The sequence below is a fragment of the Polyergus mexicanus genome, unplaced genomic scaffold, assembly GCF_030449975.1.
Source record: "Polyergus mexicanus isolate NDT 795.1 unplaced genomic scaffold, iyPolMexi1.0 SCAF_6, whole genome shotgun sequence".
Classification (NCBI taxonomy): domain Eukaryota; kingdom Metazoa; phylum Arthropoda; class Insecta; order Hymenoptera; family Formicidae; genus Polyergus; species Polyergus mexicanus.
The window spans coordinates 234,126-253,342 of record NW_027223326.1 but is presented as its reverse complement, the minus strand read 5'-3'; the positions used below and the strand labels follow the sequence as shown (position 1 = coordinate 253,342).

The window sequence follows — 19,217 nt, the reverse complement described above, 5'->3', positions numbered from 1 at the left end:
TATATATATGATATGATAACGAATGAATCGATTCTTCATATACATTCATTCGTAATAAATATTTTTTTATTCATTGAAGTAAATATTGTTTTATTCAATTATTATTGATAAAAAAAGCTTTTTTCAACAAACAACTGATTAAGAGATTTCGAATATGAGAAAGCGAATATTTCTCACGGATAAAAAAAGTTGTAACTTTTTTTCGTGTTGCGTTTTTTGAGTACAACGATCATTCGTGTAAATATATAGTAATTATAATTATTATACATACGATTAATTACCGATATGAGGAAAAATCTGTTGACCGTTGATGGCGACAATTTTTTTTTAAACGTAAACTCGACGCGAGTGACATCTAGTATTCGCGCGGCATTTTACTAATACAGAGTCCGAACTCAGCGTCGAATGAATAATTCGATAGATTGGAAAAATTCGACGCGAGAGGCGCGGCGTTCGTCGGATCACACGTCATGACGTCATTCGATGAGTTGATCGCGTCATCGGCGTGCTTCGCTGTGTGCATTGGCGCGCGCTTGTTGTTGTTCCGTAAGAATTATTAGGAGTGGATCATAAGATAATAAAATAGAAATTTTCTCCACGTACATTTATCGATGATCCGTGAATATAGAAGCGACGAATAAATAGTCTCTCTCAATCGTCAACCAAGTCGATTACGAAACGTTAGACAGACTGGCGTGCTAGTGGCGTTTCGTCATTCTCACCGAACGATCCATCAATCAAGAATTTTCTGGAGACTAGAGACGTTTCCCAGTGGCAAGGCGATGGTACGATGACCGCTCTCAAGTGTCTCGTATATGCCTTCGCCGTGGCGGCAACCTCATTTGCCTGTAAGTATTTTATTAGCATGTATAATCGTTATCGCGCAACTTCATGGCGTGACCAAGCCCATTTCGATGGGTAACATGGCGTGCATGCGAGTAAATGCATAATGCTGCACATTACACATGTTAGATTATTCTATATTCTTCGCATATTTGTGGCAAGTCTATCGTTTTATTTTATTTCCTAATACAGATTATATATTATAACTAGTTTTATAATTATCATTTTCTTCATTTCTATTCATGTAATTGTTATGGGAAAAAAAAAAAAAACTATTTTTATATACATATTATATATACTGTACAATATATTAATATATATACATAGAGTCCCATAATTGACATATATTTGTCATAATAAGAAATGTATCTTTCATTCAAATTCAACTCTGAAAGCATCACATTTTACATATTTTACTTTATTTCAGTCGTTCAAAAATATAATTATCAAAAAAAAAAAAAATTGTATAAAGAGATATAACAAAAATCAGCAAACATTTTAACAAAATTACAATTTGTCGATTAGATGACGACGAATGCTACATTCCTCTTTTGGACAGAGCTCAAATAACAGCAACCTCTTCCTTGCCCGAAAGAGGTCCAAAGAATGCCAGGCTAAATGGTAAGAAAAGACACTCAAGTATTTTAATCTCTATTCCCTTTCCATGCGTCTTCACATTTATTTTAGACGTGAATTATTGTACAATTGTTTATATATATAGTATATAGTTATTATATCAGTATAGTAGGTTTTTTGCTTGCTCTCTATTACAAAATCTATTGTTATCTATATTGCGCACTATATATTCGCTTCTGTTTGCATTAATAATAGTTCAAATGATTCTGCTAATACTATATGATATTTTCTGAATGAATTCTGGTAAGAGTTAAGGAATCTAATCGGTGTCGATGGACACTGCCTATAATAATCAGACTCAATTATGAGAATTAAGCGAGCCCGTATATGCCATCTATGATTCATTGTTCAAATTTTTCTACTCGTCTTATCTTCATCTTTATTAAGCACTTTGAAGACAAATACTAGATGATAGATGATATGATTTCTTGGATTATAAACAATAAACCAGTGTAATAAATTTATATTTGCTTCAGGTGGATCCTCTAACAAGTAACCTGGAGACTATCTCAAACGATATATCTTACAAAACATTGTTTTTATAATCAGAGAGAATTTAAGAATACATCAATTATAATCATAAAGACAAAGAGTATATAGGATGTGCAAATTGATTAACTAATTTGACATTGGTTATGCATAGCACCAATATTTTTAAAATGTCGTCAGCTATTCGGTGGGCATTTAATTGGAAAGAATGGAATCCAAGCAAGCGAGAGTTTGAATATGCAATTTCTTGTTTACAAAACGATGAAAAGATTAGGCTAGGAAAATTCGTATTTCGTAAAGATGTTAGAGCCTCCCTTGTAGGTAGATTATTAATGAGAAAATTTGTAAATGAGCACACAAATCTTTCATATGACAAAATTGTTTTCGTTAGAAATGAACATAATAAGCCGGTATTAAAGGATAATTCAGCTGTTGTGAGTTTTAATGTTTCTCATCAAGGATCTTATACGGTTTTAGCAGGCGAGATTAAGGATATAAGATTGGGAGTAGACGTCATGACGTTAGAATATACCGGGAACAAAAGTGTCTCCGAATATTTTCGTATAATGAATAGAAATTTTTCGTCAGCCGAGTGGGAAGAGATCGGAGGTTCTGCTTCAGAAAAATCTGAAACGGAACAAATATCTATGTTTTGCAGACACTGGGCGTTAAAAGAGAGTTACGTTAAAGCGCTTGGTGTAGGGATTGTTGTTGATCTAAGGAGTATTGATTTTCGAACCAATTCAGAGTTAAGCCAAGATTCAATCACAACCGATACAGTCTTGTATATCGATGGTATTAAACAAAATTGGTTGTTTGAAGAAACTTTACTTGATTCGCAACACTGCGTTGCCGTAGCTTTGCAAGAGAATGATAATTCATTACGATTACATAATACCGTGTTTAAGATAATTAATTTCGATGAACTCATATCGCATGCAGTTCCACTCTTTCCATTAGATCCACAGTACGCGACTCAATATTTTGCTAAATCTGAAAAACCGTACCTTCATTGACTATTCAGAAGATAATATTGAAATGCTAATATAAAATAGATAACGTTTCTCAGCAGATTAATATCAAAAGGTGGATAGTACTTTTTGTATATTAATTTAACTGCAAAATAATAAAGAGTTAAATAATATTTTCCTATTTCTTTTTACTAACCTAACCTAACTTTGAACATCTTGTATACAGGGTGTCCCATTTCAATCTCCTCAGGCAAATATCTCAAAAACCAAGCCCGGAAGAGAAAAATGTTTCGAACAAAAGTTGTTTGGTTTCGAGAGGGCCATAAGATGGTGAAAATGATTTGACCTTCGCATGACCTTCAAATGATTTTCCAAGGTCAAATCATTTTCACCATCTTATGGCCCTCTCGAAACCAAACAACTTTTGTCCGAAACATTTTTCTCTTCCGGGCTTGGTTTTTGAGATATTTGCCTGAGGAGATTAAAATGGGACACCCTGTATATAAAACTCTTTCTATATTTATATTACAATACAGCTAAATTACACAACAAACACATTAATGTAACTTTATAAATAAATATAAACATTAATGTACCTTTTTATAAATAAGAGTGGAAAAAAATCTGATTCGTCACAAAAATTTAAAAATGATATATAATCTAAATGTAAAAAGGATTGTATTAAATATTGTGTCTAGAAAGTGTCTATATGATGTAATTGTGTTAATGAATTCTCTATGTTAAAAATTGAATTCATCCTTTTCTCTTGCGGATTTTGTTATTTAAGGATTTTGAGAGAAATTATTTTATACGCACAAACAATTTTCTGCATCCTACTTTATAGTTTGAAAAGTTTGAATTAGCGCACAATAATAGTTTCTAATACAATCATATAAATTAATCTCTGAATATAAAAGCAAGATACTGTGTTACAATCAATTCTAATTATATTTGGCTATGTTCTGTCCCCTTACTTGTAAGCGCTCTCCTTTAAGTTTACTTTGAGTCGCATGCATGCACAAATGTTGTGGTGTAGGCGGAAACGCATGGACAGCTAGCAGCTCCGATTTCGGTCAGTATTTAATAATCGACCTGGGCCAAGTCATGAACATCACAGGCGTAGCGACTCAGGGCAGATCATTGCAGAACGAATACGTTATGGAATATCGTATCGGCTATGGTACTAATGGCCTCGATTACGTGGATTTTAAGGAAGAAGATGGTCACGCAAAGGTAAACTCGTTCTCGCTGTCGTGTTAATCTTTCTAATTTTTGTTTTGCTTCTAACGAGGCATGGTAATTAATATGCGTGAAATTGCTAATAACACAAACTCGCTTATGCACGCCTATGTAGACAAATATTGTAATAATTTATATGAGAATTATGTGTATAGAACAATATATGAGTTTTACATATATTTTACAAGACTTAAAAAATATGTAATCAGGTTTGTGTTACTGGTAAGTATCTTAATGTGCTTTATATAGACTTACACGAGAATGCTTTGCACCAATTATTTTTTCTTCTATCTCATTTCGATATTTATTTTATTGTATTATTTTTTCCAACATCACACGTAAATGTATACATTTGAATGCAAAGTGAGATATATCGAAAAGAATATCTTACATAATAATTGAGTGCAAAATTTACTTGGAGATATAGTTTTATAGTTCAAAGCGGATTAACTAGCGCAAGAGTTACACACAGAATAAACTAAACTCATGATCCTTTATTCCTATATCCGTTTGCTCGCTTTGCTTCCACCTTTCTTCTCTTACACATGGACATGGAGCTGGGCTTTACAGGAGATTCCACGTGGTCACCAGTACTTAGCAGTTACGATCAACATCTTACTATGGAGCTGGGGGACAGATATCAGATACGCAGCATTGCGACGCGAGGGCGGGCTCATACTAATGAATACGTGACAGAATATATTATCCAATATTCTGATGATGGTCAAGCTTGGGCCAGTTATGAAAGCCAGGATGGTGTAGATGAGGTATTAACTTCAAGGATCGAGCCTAAAATTCTTCTATTTACATATATAGAGAAATGTAGTTTATAAACATTTTTAAATTATATATATTATATATGAGAAAAATTTTATGCCAATGTAATATTATTATTGATAGAAATGTATACTTGGAATATATATATATATATTTTTTTTTTATTTAGTATATTTAAAAACTCTTCTAGAGAGAGAGACAGATATGTTGTGCGATTTTTAAGCAAATGCACAATAAATTTAATTTCTTTTTATCCTTCTATATATTTTGATAACAATGTATTATAAAAAATTTCTTAATTATTTCTTTTTTCGTAGAAATACTGTAAAATATTGCATTAACGAAATGCTTTGCTGTATAAAAAACTGTCATCATGTTTTGGACGATACTGTTTGGAATCTTCTGTTCTAATCATTGCTATTGTGATTAAAGAATTTAAGATACAATAGTTACAATGTCATTATGATAATCGAGAAGAATAATTCTTATGTTAAAATTATAAACGGATTGCGTCATGTACTTTTGTATTGCTAAAAAATTTATCTTTTTTCTGGACATGGGAATAATAGAATAAATTTCGAATATTCTATATTTCGTGATAAAGCTGTTGGTGGGTGATTTTAACGTCCGAATAGAAAAATTATACAAGTAAAATGTATGAAATTTATCAAAAAGAATAAAAAAATGTTTTGCTTCTCGAGAGTGAGTTTTAATGACATTATATCTATAGAGATTTTGTGGGATTATTATATATTCACTTTCGTGTCTCTTATCACTAACAGTCTAGCTATACTAACGTATATGTTTGTGCAATTAATATTGGTTGGGGGGGGGGATATTCATTACATTTATTAATAATTGAGAGATAAAAGTTATTCAATAATCAATTATTTCAATGTTTGAGCATGTAATATGCAAGTAAATTAAGGAGCCATCAAAGCAATTTGATAACTTCTTTAATGTATAGGCTTTTCAAACTGGTCTGGAGACCAGTAGTATTCTTAAATAACGTGTAAATTTAAGAAATTAATTTTAACAGTTCTTTGTACACTTGTGTGTGTTACTCTTTTTATTAGAATTTATTTTTATTTTACAGCATGCATGCAATTTATTTATATTCTGCATTATTGTCCCGGCATTAATTATTGACTGGTACTTTAATAACAAAACGGAAAATATTAATTTAGTAATAGTAGAATTGCATCATTAAAATGTGTTTTTTTTTTCTTTTTCATTTCCTTTCTCTCTATAGATGTTTAAAGGTAATGTAGACGGGGACAGTATAAAGCTTAACAAATTTGAGGTACCAATAATCGCGCAATGGATAAGAATAAATCCAACACGATGGCGGGACAGGATATCGCTGAGAGTTGAACTCTACGGATGCGACTACGGTACGAAATAATGATTATACGTATCTGTCTTTTGAATATGCTATTTAAAAAAGGCGATAAATCTAAATCATTTGTTATTTCAGTGTCTGATATCGTCGCCTTTAACGGATCGTCCCTCATACGGCTGGATCTACTAAGGGAGCCTATCGAAACCGATAGACATTTTATACGTTTCCGCTTTAAAACAAACAATGCGGATGGCGTATTAATGTATTCTCGTGGTACGCAAGGTGATTATATAGCCTTGCAATTACGAGACAATAGAATGTTACTTAATATCGATCTCGGGTCCGGTATTATGACAAGTCTATCGGTTGGCAGTCTCTTAGACGACAATATGTGGCACGATGTCTTAATCTCGCGCAATAGAAAAAATATTTCCTTCTCTGTCGATAGAATATTAATCAAAGGTAGAATAAAAGGAGAATTTCATCGCCTGGATTTAAATAGAGAAGTGAGTAATTTTTTTTTAAACGAATGTAAAATATTTCAAACAGTTACTTAGATGCACTTGAATTGAATCGAATTAATGTCTTTTTTTTTTTTTAGCTTTATATTGGTGGTGTGCCCAACAAGCAAGATGGTTTGGTAGTGAACCAGAATTTTACCGGTTGCATAGAAAACTTTTTTTTAAATTCGACGAATATAATTCGCGAGATGAAGGAGATGGACATTGTAGATGAAAATCTGAGATACCATAAAATTCATACACTTTATAGTTGTCCGGAACCTCCGGTGATACCTGTTACGTTTTTAACTCCCGGATCTTTCGCCAGACTAAAGGGTTATGAGGGTGTACCGTCTCTAAACGTTTCTCTCGCATTTCGAACTTATGAAGAGCGAGGAATAATTCTTTACCATCGATTTACAACTCCGGGCTATGTTAAGGTTGTCTTCATCTTCATTAATCCTAAAACGAAGTTGAATTAGTAAATGCAATTAAATTAATTTTCGCTGCGCAGCTATACCTGGAAGAGGGTAAATTGAAGATCGATATAAAGACAAAGGATAACCCATTTATGACTCTGGATAACTTCTACGAAAAATTCAACGATGGAAAGTGGCATCAAGTAATCTTGACAATAGCGAGAAATTCTCTCATCTTAAATATCGACGGACGGCCAATGAAAACAGAGCGTCTTCTCGATATGTTGACTGGATCGTTTTATTTGATCGGCGGTATGACCGGCGCTGGGAGCAATAATGGTTTCATTGGTTGTATGAGAATGATAAGTATAGACGGAAATTATAAATTGCCGACTGACTGGAAGGAGGAAGAGTATTGTTGTAAAAACGAGATCATTTTCGACACTTGTCAAATGGTAGATCGTTGTAATCCCAATCCTTGCAAGCATTCTGGTATTTGTCGTCAAAATTCTGATGAATTCTTTTGTGATTGTGCCAATACTGGATACGTGGGCGCCGTTTGTCACACCTGTAAGTATCCGTTTCGATAATGTAAGATATTTTTTTACTAAATTTTAGATATTATAATTTTTGCACAGCATTAAATCCTTTATCATGCGAGGCATATAAGAATATGAATGCGGTAAATCAACGTGCAGAAATTAAAATCGATGTGGATGGAAGCGGACCTTTGAAGCCATTTCCTGTCACTTGCGAATTCTTCACCAATGGACGCGTTATGACAGTTTTACGTCATAGTAACGAGTTTTTAACTCCCGTCGATGGATTCGAGGAGCCTGGCAGTTTTATACAGGATATTAATTATGATGCTGATATCGATCAAATAGAAGCTTTATTAAACCGATCTATAAGTTGCAGGCAAAGGATAAATTATGGATGCAAACATTCCAAGCTATTTAACTCTCCAGGTACTTATATGTTTAATAATCTCACGTATTGTATCTCCATTTATATTTGTATTAACCTTTAGGATTACGTTTTCAGTTTCTCAGGGTGATTACTTTAGACCAAACTCGTGGTGGGTGAGTCGGAGTAATCAAAAGATGGATTACTGGGGCGGTGCATTGCCCGGATCGCGTAAATGCGAGTGTGGTATACTTGGGAATTGTGCGGATCCTACCAAGTGGTGTAACTGCGATGCTGGATTGGAAGGATGGTTGGAAGATGGTGGCGATATTTCAGAAAAGGAATATCTTCCAGTTAAACAATTACGTTTCGGCGATACGGGTACACCGCTTGACGAAAAAGAGGGTCGTTATACGTTAGGCCCACTTATTTGCGAGGGTGACGGTAAGTTTATCAACTATTTTTTTCCATTTCACAATAGAATATAATAGAGTATAACGAATACAGAATACAGATAAAATTCATTATTAAATTAATTTTCGATGGCACGAATATAACGTATCTCTCCGCCGTTATCTTACATTGCAGACTTATTTAAGAATGTAGTCACATTTCGCGTCGTGGATGCTACCATCAATCTACCGACATTTGATATTGGACACAGCGGCGATATTTACTTTGAGTTCAAAACCACTATCGAAGACGCTGTGATGATTCATAGCAAAGGACCCACCGATTACATTAAGATTTCCATAAACACTGGAAACCAGATACATTTTCAATATGTGGCTGGCGGCGGACCGCTCACTGTGAGCGTGCAAACATCTTACAAGCTGGCCGATAATCAATGGCATTCCGTATTGGTGGAAAGAAATCGAAAGGAAGCCCGAATTGTCATCAACGGAGCAATAAAGAACGAAGTGCGAGAGCCACCGGGTCCTGTGCGAGCGCTTCATCTCACCTCGGACCTTGTGGTGGGAGCCGCCACTGATTACAGAGACGGATTTGTCGGTTGCATAAGAGCGCTGCTTCTCAACGGCCAATTGCAGGATTTGAGAAGTTATGCCCGGCGCGGATTGTACGGCGTTACCGAAGGTTGTACGGGTAGATGCGAGAGTAATCCTTGCCTCAATAATGGCACGTGCCATGAAAAATATGATGGATATTGGTGCGACTGTCGATGGACCGCGTTTAAAGGATCTATCTGTGCAGATGGTAAGTATAGAAGATACAATACTTGAGTACACAGAATTAAATCTATATTAGATCTATTAATCTTGTTTGTTTATTTTCAGAAATTGGTGTGAACATGCGACCGAGTTCGATGATAAAATACGACTTCATGGGCAGCTGGCGTTCCACTATCGCTGAGAAAATACGCGTTGGTTTCACGACGACAAATCCAAAAGGATTTTTACTCGGCCTCTTTTCCAACATTTCGGGAGAATATATGACTATAATGATTTCAAACAGCGGACATTTACGCGTGGTATTTGATTTTGGTTTCGAGCGGCAAGAGGTCATATTTCCATACAAGCATTTCGGTTTAGGACAGTATCACGATATCAGAATCGGCCGGAAAAATTCAGGCGCGACTCTAATAATGCAAGTTGACAATTACGAACCGAGAGAGTTCAATTTTAATATAAAGAATTCCGCGGACGCGCAATTCAACAATATCCAATACATGTATATCGGCAAAAACGAGTCTATGACGGAAGGATTTGCGGGTTGCGTATCGAGAGTCGAATTCGACGATATATATCCGTTAAAGCTACTCTTCCAAGAGAATGGACCCATCAATGTACGCTCGCTTGGTTCTCCATTGACTGAAGATTTTTGCGGAGTCGAGCCGATCACGCATCCACCGTATGTCCTCGAGACACGACCGCCGCCACAAGTGGATGAGGAAAAAGTGAGAGCCGCGTACAACGAGACTGACACAGCTATTTTAGGAAGCGTACTAGCAGTTATTCTGATCGCGCTCGTAATTATGGCAATCCTTATAGGTAGATATATGTCTAGACATAAAGGCGAATACTTGACACAAGAGGACAAAGGTGCTGAGATAGCCCTGGATCCGGATTCAGCAGTTGTACATTCTGCCACTGGTCATCAAGTACAGAAGAAGAAAGAATGGTTCATCTGAAATGTACTGAAATGCATCATACATTAAATATGTAAGTGCTGGAAAGAAGTACACATTAACTTAATCTAAAATATTATAAAACAAACATTTTGATAAGGGTAATGACTCTTTTGCTCTGTTCAACTGTTATCTCTATTCACGTTTTATAATTTTGTATCAGAGACATACCCCATCTTGTGCGCATCATAGCCAGACAGAAACCAAAAAAGAGCTGGCCAACTTAGAAAAATAAACGTTTATGAATTCCACCGTAAGACTCGTAACAACTTAATTAAATTCAATTATAGTTTCGACGAGCTATATATTAATTATATGTGTATTCGTAAAAATAACTTCGCTGTTATTTTTATTTAAAATATGGATCATATCTATCATAGATTATTTTATGTGTGACGCGATGTTCCTCTGTAAGACAGAGAATAGAAACACCGTTTGTCCCATAAAGGGATTTAATAAACACCAAAGAAAAATTTGCCGCTATCATCAATATAATTTTTGTAATAATTAATACAAATTGTGTTTATATTTTACGTATACTACTTTGTATACATTTAGTAATAGAAAAGATAACTTATGTATATTGAAATTAAGCTTCGTAGAATTAAATCTGAATTATGGCCAACTTTCAAGGATTCTGTCTCATTATGCGGCGTTCATAAGTATCATTAGTATCATTTTATTCTGTTTCTTTACGCATTTTTTGCAATTCTTTATGATGTAATATGACTGCCGAAATCTCATCGATTTCTTTTCTCACCAATTATCTTTCAAAAAATGATTATGGATAGGAAATGAATAATTTTCTTGCGTTACGTGCCAATGAGAAAAAGAGAGGAATTTCAATTGACTCTATAATATATAATTTTGGAATGTGTATATATTACACATTCCAATTTATATACGTTTTTATGATCGGGCATAAAAAAGAGCTCTATGTAACATAAGTAGATTCTACATGTACAAAGTTGTCTCTATTCTATACAGGTAGATTACTCTACATTTATATAAATAAATATATATATTTTGTTCTTTCTTTTTTCTCATAACAGTTCACAGTATTAGTTGTAATGTCTACCGTCCAAAGTGCGTTTAACTTTTTTTTTTTTAGAGTTATTTTATTTTTTTCACTCGTTTATATGATTATATTTTACAGATTATATTTTACTTTTTTTTATATATAAATCTGCAAAAACTGTGTAGTAATTTAAAATTAACATAGCTATAAGGAGATAGTAATTATAATAGTTAAATAATAAAAACAATAATGATAATATAATATACTAATAATTATATATATATATGTATACTAAGCATTGCTAATGTAATACACCATGAAAGTGTACATAAGTCATTTTTATACAAAACAGCATACTCGTGTTATTTTTTGCTATTATGGTAAATCGATATCTTGTACAACGATTGCTAAACAGGCACGAAAGCAACAAAGATTCAACATATTTCTGTACGAACATATCGCTATATGGTATGTTACTCAGTCTTTGAGAAGAACGATAATCTCAATAACATAATATATCTTTTTTTATATAATCGTATAAAAGAGAATGAAATCGATTAAAATAAATCAGCTATGACGTTTTGTATTCTCTCTGCGTTTTTTAAATATATTTTTAAATGCGCATTTAAGTTTTAAAAGAAAATTTATAAATTTGTTAAAAGAAATGATATATCGGCAATTTATGCTAAATGATTTTCCAACTATAAATATTCAGTTTCGGTATTACTTACTTACCCACATTGAACATTATTAATAATTCCTAATTACTTACGGCAGATTTACACACAGATTCGTCTTGTCGAACGCTGCTGCATCCATATATATTACCAGTTGTGTGCTGTAAAAATTCTCGCGTATAATCTTACGAATATATTTCGTACAAAGTTCTAAATCGGCGAAAGCCTACGGAATAAAAATTGAGTAATGCTGGATGAGTGAAATTTTAGGCACGTAAGCTGTATTTACACGTGTACTTGTCAAAAACAACTCGTCGAAATTTAAACATTAAAATACAATAATCTTTGTAAAAGAATTCGCTACCTCCAGAGCGCAATGTTGACTCTTATCTCGCGTTTACGCGATAGGTGTCCCTTCGATATTTAACACTTGTCTCTCTAATCTATACCTAGAGAAGGTAATATAATTAGAGCAATCTCTCTATGAATATACATACAAATGTCTCTTGTCCTTAATAAGTAAAGAATCTCAGTGCGTATTTTAATAAAAAGTGTCTATTTTTAATATCACTCATGTTCCAAATTGCTCTGTTGTGTTTCCAACATATATATAATTATAACGCAACCATATATAAATTTCGTTTTCTATTCTCTCACGTATGTGCAAGTTTTGCGTTGACTGGCATTTGGGATTTTCTATTCCACACGATCGTCAAAACTAGATATAATTAAAATGCGAATTGCGGCCAAGCAACTAGTCATACATAGAATATCAAGTCCGAGAAGTCGATTCGAAAAGTCGTTGGTAACTTTCTCCAAAATTGTATATTGAAATTTAAAACAGGAAGTTTGCAACAATGAATTCTTTGGGACAGATCAATTGTACTACTTCCAACAAAATTTAAGTAACAAATTAAGTGTTCAATTGATTTGAAAACAATCCGCGCAAATCGATAGAGATAGCGATTTCTCTCAAATATATATATATATATATCGTGCTTTCTTCAAACACGCTTTGTATTATACCGAGATAAATTTCGTCAGTGTTTTCTCTTACCGAATTAAAGCGTGTAAGGATTTTGTACCGGTTCGCCTTTGATGAAGGGAATCATCCGCACAAAGAAATATAACGATACAACATATTCCAAGCACCGCACTCGAGCAGTGATTAATTGCGCTCCATTAATAATATCTAACTCGGCGCAAAAAGACGAAATTATTTCCTCGTTGTATAACGATATACAGTTTGTTCTCCATACATTTTAAATAACTCATACGAATATCCTTGAAATTATTAGTGCTATTGAAAATGTTTCAGACAAAAATTGTATAGTATTGAGAAAGACATAATCTGATGTTAAGTTTCTTGAGTGAAAGTAATATGAAAAAATAAACTTTGTGTGGTTTTTTTTTTTTTTTTTTTTTTTTTTTTTAATGGAACTACTTTTGTATGCATTAATCGATACAGTGTTTTTATGTTAATCTGAAACATTTTTCAATATTATCAATAATTACAAAGATATTCGCGTACATCATTTAAAATGGGACACTCTATATATCATGTATATAATAAATCGCGAATCCCTTAACATATTGCGATCTTTTTGAGCGTCGCGTCAAATTACTTGGAACACGCACGGTGAACACGCATGAGTTTCGGTTGGCTTCATGCTTTATATACGCAGATACCTCCGAGAGAAGTCAACATATATATAATAATTTATTCATTATATTACAATAAATCGTTCTACACATAATGGAGAAGAGAGCGATTGTTACAGCGCGGTCGACGCATCGGGACGCGCGGCGCGGGATCGAGAGAAAGGATTGGCGAGAGATTGAGCCTCCTCCCGGTCCCGAAAGACGAAACGAGGATCGCTCGCCGCGACGACCGCGACGAGAGCGACGAGATAGCGTATCACTGATATGCACTGAGGGAGAGGACTTTGGGTTTAATTACAGTCACTTAAGTACACGCGTTCCGCGTACGGGCGGTACAATCTACGAGTGGGGCCACTAGGACGCCGAGGTATACCAGCCGTTTGCCGTCGACTTGTTGCCCGGATGGTAGATGTGGAAGCCGGCGCTACCGGCCGGATGATGGTAGAATTGCGGCTGCTCCGTCAGACCCGCCGAGGCATACGCCGCTGCAGCGTCTAAGGCACTCGGATGAACAGTGGCCGAGTACACTTGGGGTTTCAAAGGTAACGGCTGGGCCGGTTCGTATTGGTGACGAAGAACTGGATCCGTATACGCTGACGAGCTCTCATAGCTGTTTATCACGTTCACGGAATGTAATTGTTGCTGCTGTTGCTGCTGCTGTTGTTGTTGCTGCTGCTGCTGCTGCTGCTGCTGTTGTTTGTCCCGTGGCGAGACCGATGACGGTGGCGTCATCGCCGAATGATAGTCCACTGGGTAGCCAGTGGTGGCGGACGTATACGACGAAACGAGACTAGTGAAAGCGTCGGCACAGCTGGTACCATTGGATCCCTTTTGATTGTGCGCGGCGAGCACGAATTGATGTTCACCGTACGTACTGGAGCCTTCGGAACCCGGCGGTGTAGGCAGCGGTCCATTAGGGGCTGCCTCGCCAGGATAATAGATACCGGTCGATACGGGCGTCCGCGTACCGCCGCTTGACGTGATTCCATGCACATTAGCACGTATCACGCTTTCCCGGTTGGCCGCGTAGAGTTGCCTAAGAAGCGCGGAGGCGGGTAAGGGCGCGGCGGCGGCGGCCGCCGCCGCCGCCGCTGTTTGCTGCGGACTCAAATGGCCCAGGTGATGATGCGCGCCGATCCATTGTATCGTGCTACGTTGCTGCTGCTGCTTCAGTAATGCGTCCGTACTAAAGTCCGTCGGTTGGTGGTGGAGAATCGCCGGTGAATTCGATTTGTTCAATGAGCTACCCGGCAGATGCTTTGACATAGCCTGCTCCAGATCCTTTACCGAAGTCCCCGAGGTATTCTCGGCCCCATTGTCCATCCTGCCGCTGTCAGTGCGACGGGACTTTGGGCTAGTCGAGCAGAGGGTCTGCTCAGTCGTCGAGATTGAGTGCGTGGACGTCGCGCTGGGGCTGAGGGTCCGAGTCGCCCTCTCGCTGTTGGATTCCTTAACCGCCGTCGCCTCTTCCTCGTCCTCCTCCTCCTCCTCTTCGTTAGAGCTGCTATCGTCGTCGTGGATTTTCCGCTTGTGACCGCGCAGTCTCACTACAAGCGTGCTGATACTCCCGACGGCCGTTTGCGATGACTCCTGCTGCTGCAACTGGGCTATATTGTCGTGATGCCGACTACCACGTTTCTCGCTTTCCGACGCGCGGCTCTCCTCTCGCTCCTCGGGTGGCGACCGATGCGATTGCTCCTGATGCTGATTCGTAGGGCCGCCTCGACTACGACCCTCTGAAATCGAAAGTCGCAACGAATATCGCTTCAAGATGAGTACTTTCCGGGCTGCACAATCGGGGTGAAACTGTAACTTTTTGCTAAGTCAAAGAATGTTTTGTACCTCCTCTATCAGCATCCGGCGATCCGTTCTCCGGATCATTTCCGGCCGTATCCTCCCTCTTGACGCCGGTGACGCCGTCTTCCAATTGACAGCAGTCCATAATTAAGTTTTCGTATTCTCGGCCGCTATCGGAAAGACAAGCGCGATAAAATTTGACGTTAAAGTAAGTTCATCATTTTCTTACCGATTTATCTATAGTAACTCACCTTATGACATAATTGACGCAAATGATATTCTGTTCCTCGGCATTCTTCGAATTACACACGACGGTGGCGCACGTCTGCAACCACGTGTACCCACCGCTCTTGTTCATCATTCGATAGTAATGTGTTAGTACTTGTCCTTTATGGATCACTAAAATCAATCATAGCTAAATGTTTTCTAAAGATTTCGCCATCTATCATACTGAAATATATTGATAAAAGACATATGAGTATACAATATAAATTCTCTTAATATTTTTCTAAACTTTTCTTTATACTTTTTCGAAAGTACATATACATATAATCAGTGTCAAAGCTACCGTTTGTACGACGATGACAAAAAGATAAGCATCTTATATATTGCGAATACTGATTAAACGTTCGTTTATTCGGGGTGTATGTTCGATACCATCTCTGTATAATGCTCTTAGAAGTATGCGGCCTCTGTAGCCTTCATCTCGCAAGAGATAAATAGTTCGTCGTTAAGAAAAGGTATTTTTTTTTTTTTTTTTTGTTGGCTGATTGGGACACAAGCTGTGGATTATCCCACGATTCTCCGTATAATTGTCTTTGCCAATGCGCTCGTCTCTCGTCTCTACGTTGAAAAATATTTGTCATTGTTCAAAGGATCGAAATGACAAAGTCACTTTTAGGATACACATCGCGAATACTCTTTTCTCGTAGGAAATCCAATATATTCCCATATTAAAAGATCACACACAACTGTCGCATTATCGTGTCACGAAGATGAAATCGATTAAACGAGACAGCGATATTCGATATGTGACGTTTTACAAAAAGTCGCGCGGTGTTTTACTTACGCGAATTATTTATCGAATAATCATCAATGAGAAACATTAATCCCCGCCTATGATCTCTGATTCGTGAAACGTTCAGAAATACAAACAGATACGTACTTACTAAATCTGCAAGCGGTCGCGCGCAGTCGAAAAGACCAACGTATTAATACTTTCGTGCTTTTCTCTCTTCCCGGACAGCTTTGACACCCCATCGCGCTCTTTCACCGAAGTATTTTCCTAGAACAATAGGAGCAAGAAATTCTGCGTGATGCAGATCTATCGATCTTGTTTATTGAAAACGTATGTGTATGAATAACACGTTACGGCTTTAGTCTCGTTAATCGTTTTCCTTGTATAGACTGCGCAGCAAAAAAATAGAATCGAATTTATCTTTACGCTGTGTGATAGAGAAAAAAGCTGTTTCATTACTTGTATCAATTTAATGTGTATTTGCTAAATTTTTTTAGCCCTCTGACACACGTATTCTTACATTTGAGTAAAAAGTCATTGCGTATTCTTGCAATAGATGGCATTAGTTCAGTTTTGGCAGTACTAGAGTCATTCACACATATGTTTATCATATATCGTTTAACAGCTGACGGTTTAAGCTTCATTCTAAAAAAAATTGAGCGATTTGGTTGAGTTTTGGAGATTTTACAACAAGTTGAAGATGGAAGACCAAACTGTGCATTTTCGCCATATTTTACTGTTTTACTTCCGTAAAGGGACGAACACGCGTCAAGCTTGCGAAAAATTGCGTAAAGTTTACGGTGACGATGCTCTACAAGAACGTTAGTGCCAAAACTAGTTCAAGAAATTCCGCGCTGGTGATTTTGATCTCAAAGATGCTCCTCGGTCAGGAAGGCCCACCGAGGTTGATGACGACAAAATAAAGGCATTGATCAAGTCAAACCCACGTTACACGACACGAGAGATTGCAGAAACATTGAAGATCAGTCAAAAAAGTGTTCACGTCCGCCTAAAGAAGCTGGGATACGTAAGCAAGCTCGATATTTGGATTCCTCATGAATTCAAAGAAGTTCATTTGACGGCGCGTATAAACATCTGCGATATGCTCATGAAACGTGAAGAAAACGATCCTTTTTTGAAACGAATGATAACTGGTGATGAGAAGTGGATTGTTTACAACAATGTGGAACGCAAACGGTCTTGGTCCCGACGTGATGATTCGCCTCAAACGACTTCAAAAGCAGAATTTCATCAGAGGAAGCTTATGCTCTCAGTGTGGTGGGATTGGAAGGGTATGGTGTTTTTTGAGCTCCTACCAAGGAACCGAACAATCAATTCGGATGTGTACTGTCGGCAATTGGACAGTTTGAACGAATCTGTCATCCAGAAACGTCCGGTGCTCGTCAATCGTAAAGGAGTTGTGTTCCATCACGACAACGCGAGACCACACACATCTTTGGCGACCCGTCAAAAATTATTGGAGCTTGGATGGGATGTGTTGCCCCACCCAGCATACTCGCCTGACCTTGCGCCGTCAAACTTCCACTTGTTTCGCTCTCTTCAAAACTCCTTGCGTGGAATAACGTTAAATGTGTTGAGGAAACCGACGAAGAGTTACGTCTAATGATCACTACGATATTTTAGTATGGATTACAACTGAGCCGATGATAATTGACATTCGTGATGCACGCAATTATCGTTTGAAGGATGAATTTTATACGGAGTACACGCGTGGGGTGCATTCTTTCGAACATTACACAGAAAATATTAGGGAACGCGAATAAGGATCCCCTAAAGTGTGATTTTACGTGCGATCGTGCAAACGGTACTCAGCGACTTTATTACGAGTGAAGATTGATAACGGCGGATATATAATTCATGTAATGGCTCTATATATATTGTATATATATATATATATATATATATATATATATATATATATATATATATATATATATATACTCACGATCTATGTGAGATTTTCGTAGACGATTCGCGTCCTCCCCGTGACACAGCGTGTAGAGATTCTTCCCCGTTAATTCGTCGGCCGTGTAGTCCAACAATTCGGAAACCCTAAGGACACGAATTGCAAAAGCTTCTATTATAAAACGGTCCGTTATTTATAATCTTATCTGTTTTACTCCTCTCATTCTCTTTCTCTCTTTCTTTATATGCGAAAAAAATGTACAGAAAAATATTTTTTATATATTCGTTTTAAAAAAAAAAAAAAAGAGAGAGAAGGAGAGAGCCTTTGCATCTATATCTAGATCGTGCAAGAACGATACTCACTTTGGTTCGCAGTGCGCTATCCGAAAGTCGAAACTGATCCGTGTGACAAACATGTCGGTCTCGAGACGAATTTCGTGTACGCTCGGCGGTGGAAGCGCGATGGCAAGCCCGACCATGCCCATCAAGGTGGCGCGGACTTTCTCGTATGGCTAAATACGAACTGTTGCCTCAAACGACACAGCAACAATACGACCTGCGTGTATGCGTGCGCGTGTAAAAATATATTTTAGTAACGTCTTTTTAGTATTGTATAATCGTCGTACGTCAAAGCGTGTTAAAATTAAGCACACGGATGAAAATGATGAAATGTATTGAAATTTTATTACGCGCGAATACCATATATTTTTGATAAATACTTACCCGATAACCCGACGACTTAAAATGACACCCCTCTTCGTCAGAGTGGATTTCATCCTGACGCAAAACGCTCGGTCGTACCCCTTGTAAAGTCCGGTCGGCGACAGTACTCTGCGTTGATACCACTGCTT

General features: G+C 37.0%; 3 protein-coding genes across 7 annotated transcripts in view; 2 read left to right on the top strand and 1 right to left on the bottom strand.

Annotated features, from left to right (window-relative positions):
- Positions 1-480: 480 nt before the first annotated feature.
- On the top strand, positions 481-12,957 carry Nrx-iv (neurexin-4). Of its 5 annotated transcripts, none has more exons than XM_070296877.1 (11): positions 481-848; positions 1,369-1,464; positions 4,749-4,945; positions 6,208-6,349; positions 6,433-6,803; positions 6,899-7,237; positions 7,312-7,786; positions 7,855-8,184; positions 8,261-8,566; positions 8,711-9,337; positions 9,418-12,956. In XM_070296877.1, the coding sequence occupies exons 1-11, from the start codon at positions 791-793 to the stop codon at positions 10,269-10,271; spliced, it is 3,795 nt and encodes a 1,264-aa protein (XP_070152978.1). In that variant the 5' UTR covers positions 481-790; the 3' UTR covers positions 10,272-12,956. The 5 variants fall into 5 exon arrangements, with proteins under 5 accessions (XP_070152978.1, XP_070152977.1, XP_070152981.1 ...); XM_070296876.1 differs by lacking the exon at positions 4,749-4,945 and adding an exon at positions 3,976-4,172 and having other exon boundaries at positions 9,418-12,953; XM_070296878.1 differs by lacking the exon at positions 481-848 and adding an exon at positions 1,956-1,971 and having other exon boundaries at positions 1,387-1,464; positions 9,418-12,957.
- LOC138933838 (L-aminoadipate-semialdehyde dehydrogenase-phosphopantetheinyl transferase) lies at positions 1,972-3,200 on the top strand. Its single transcript, XM_070296881.1, has one exon. It carries the CDS (start codon positions 2,115-2,117, stop codon positions 2,982-2,984), a length of 870 nt encoding a protein of 289 aa, XP_070152982.1. The 5' UTR covers positions 1,972-2,114; the 3' UTR covers positions 2,985-3,200.
- Positions 12,958-13,438: 481 nt separating the features above from the next.
- The window catches only part of LOC138934113 (protein trachealess-like), an 87,080-nt gene continuing 81,301 nt past the window's right edge, over positions 13,439-19,217 (bottom strand). The window contains 8 exon segments of the mRNA XM_070297549.1: positions 13,439-15,361; positions 15,468-15,592; positions 15,674-15,821; positions 18,407-18,513; positions 18,730-18,853; positions 18,856-18,922; positions 19,090-19,121; positions 19,124-19,211. Coding sequence (XP_070153650.1) covers positions 13,980-15,361; positions 15,468-15,592; positions 15,674-15,821; positions 18,407-18,513; positions 18,730-18,853; positions 18,856-18,922; positions 19,090-19,121; positions 19,124-19,211 — 2,073 coding nt within the window. The 3' untranslated portion in view covers positions 13,439-13,979.

What these genes read in the sequence shown, in the direction of transcription:
- LOC138933838 (XM_070296881.1), top strand. Translation starts at nt 2,115, where the DNA reads ATGCATAGCACCAATATTTTTAAAATGTCGTCAGCTATTCGGTGGGCA.
- Nrx-iv (XM_070296877.1), top strand. Translation starts at nt 791, where the DNA reads ATGACCGCTCTCAAGTGTCTCGTATATGCCTTCGCCGTGGCGGCAACC. An exon ending in CAACTCCGGGCTATGTTAAG is followed by an intron (nt 7,238 to 7,311) that starts GTTGTCTTCATC and finishes TTCGCTGCGCAG; the next exon opens with CTATACCTGGAAGAGGGTAA. An exon ending in CAAGCTATTTAACTCTCCAG is followed by an intron (nt 8,185 to 8,260) that starts GTACTTATATGT and finishes TTACGTTTTCAG; the next exon opens with TTTCTCAGGGTGATTACTTT.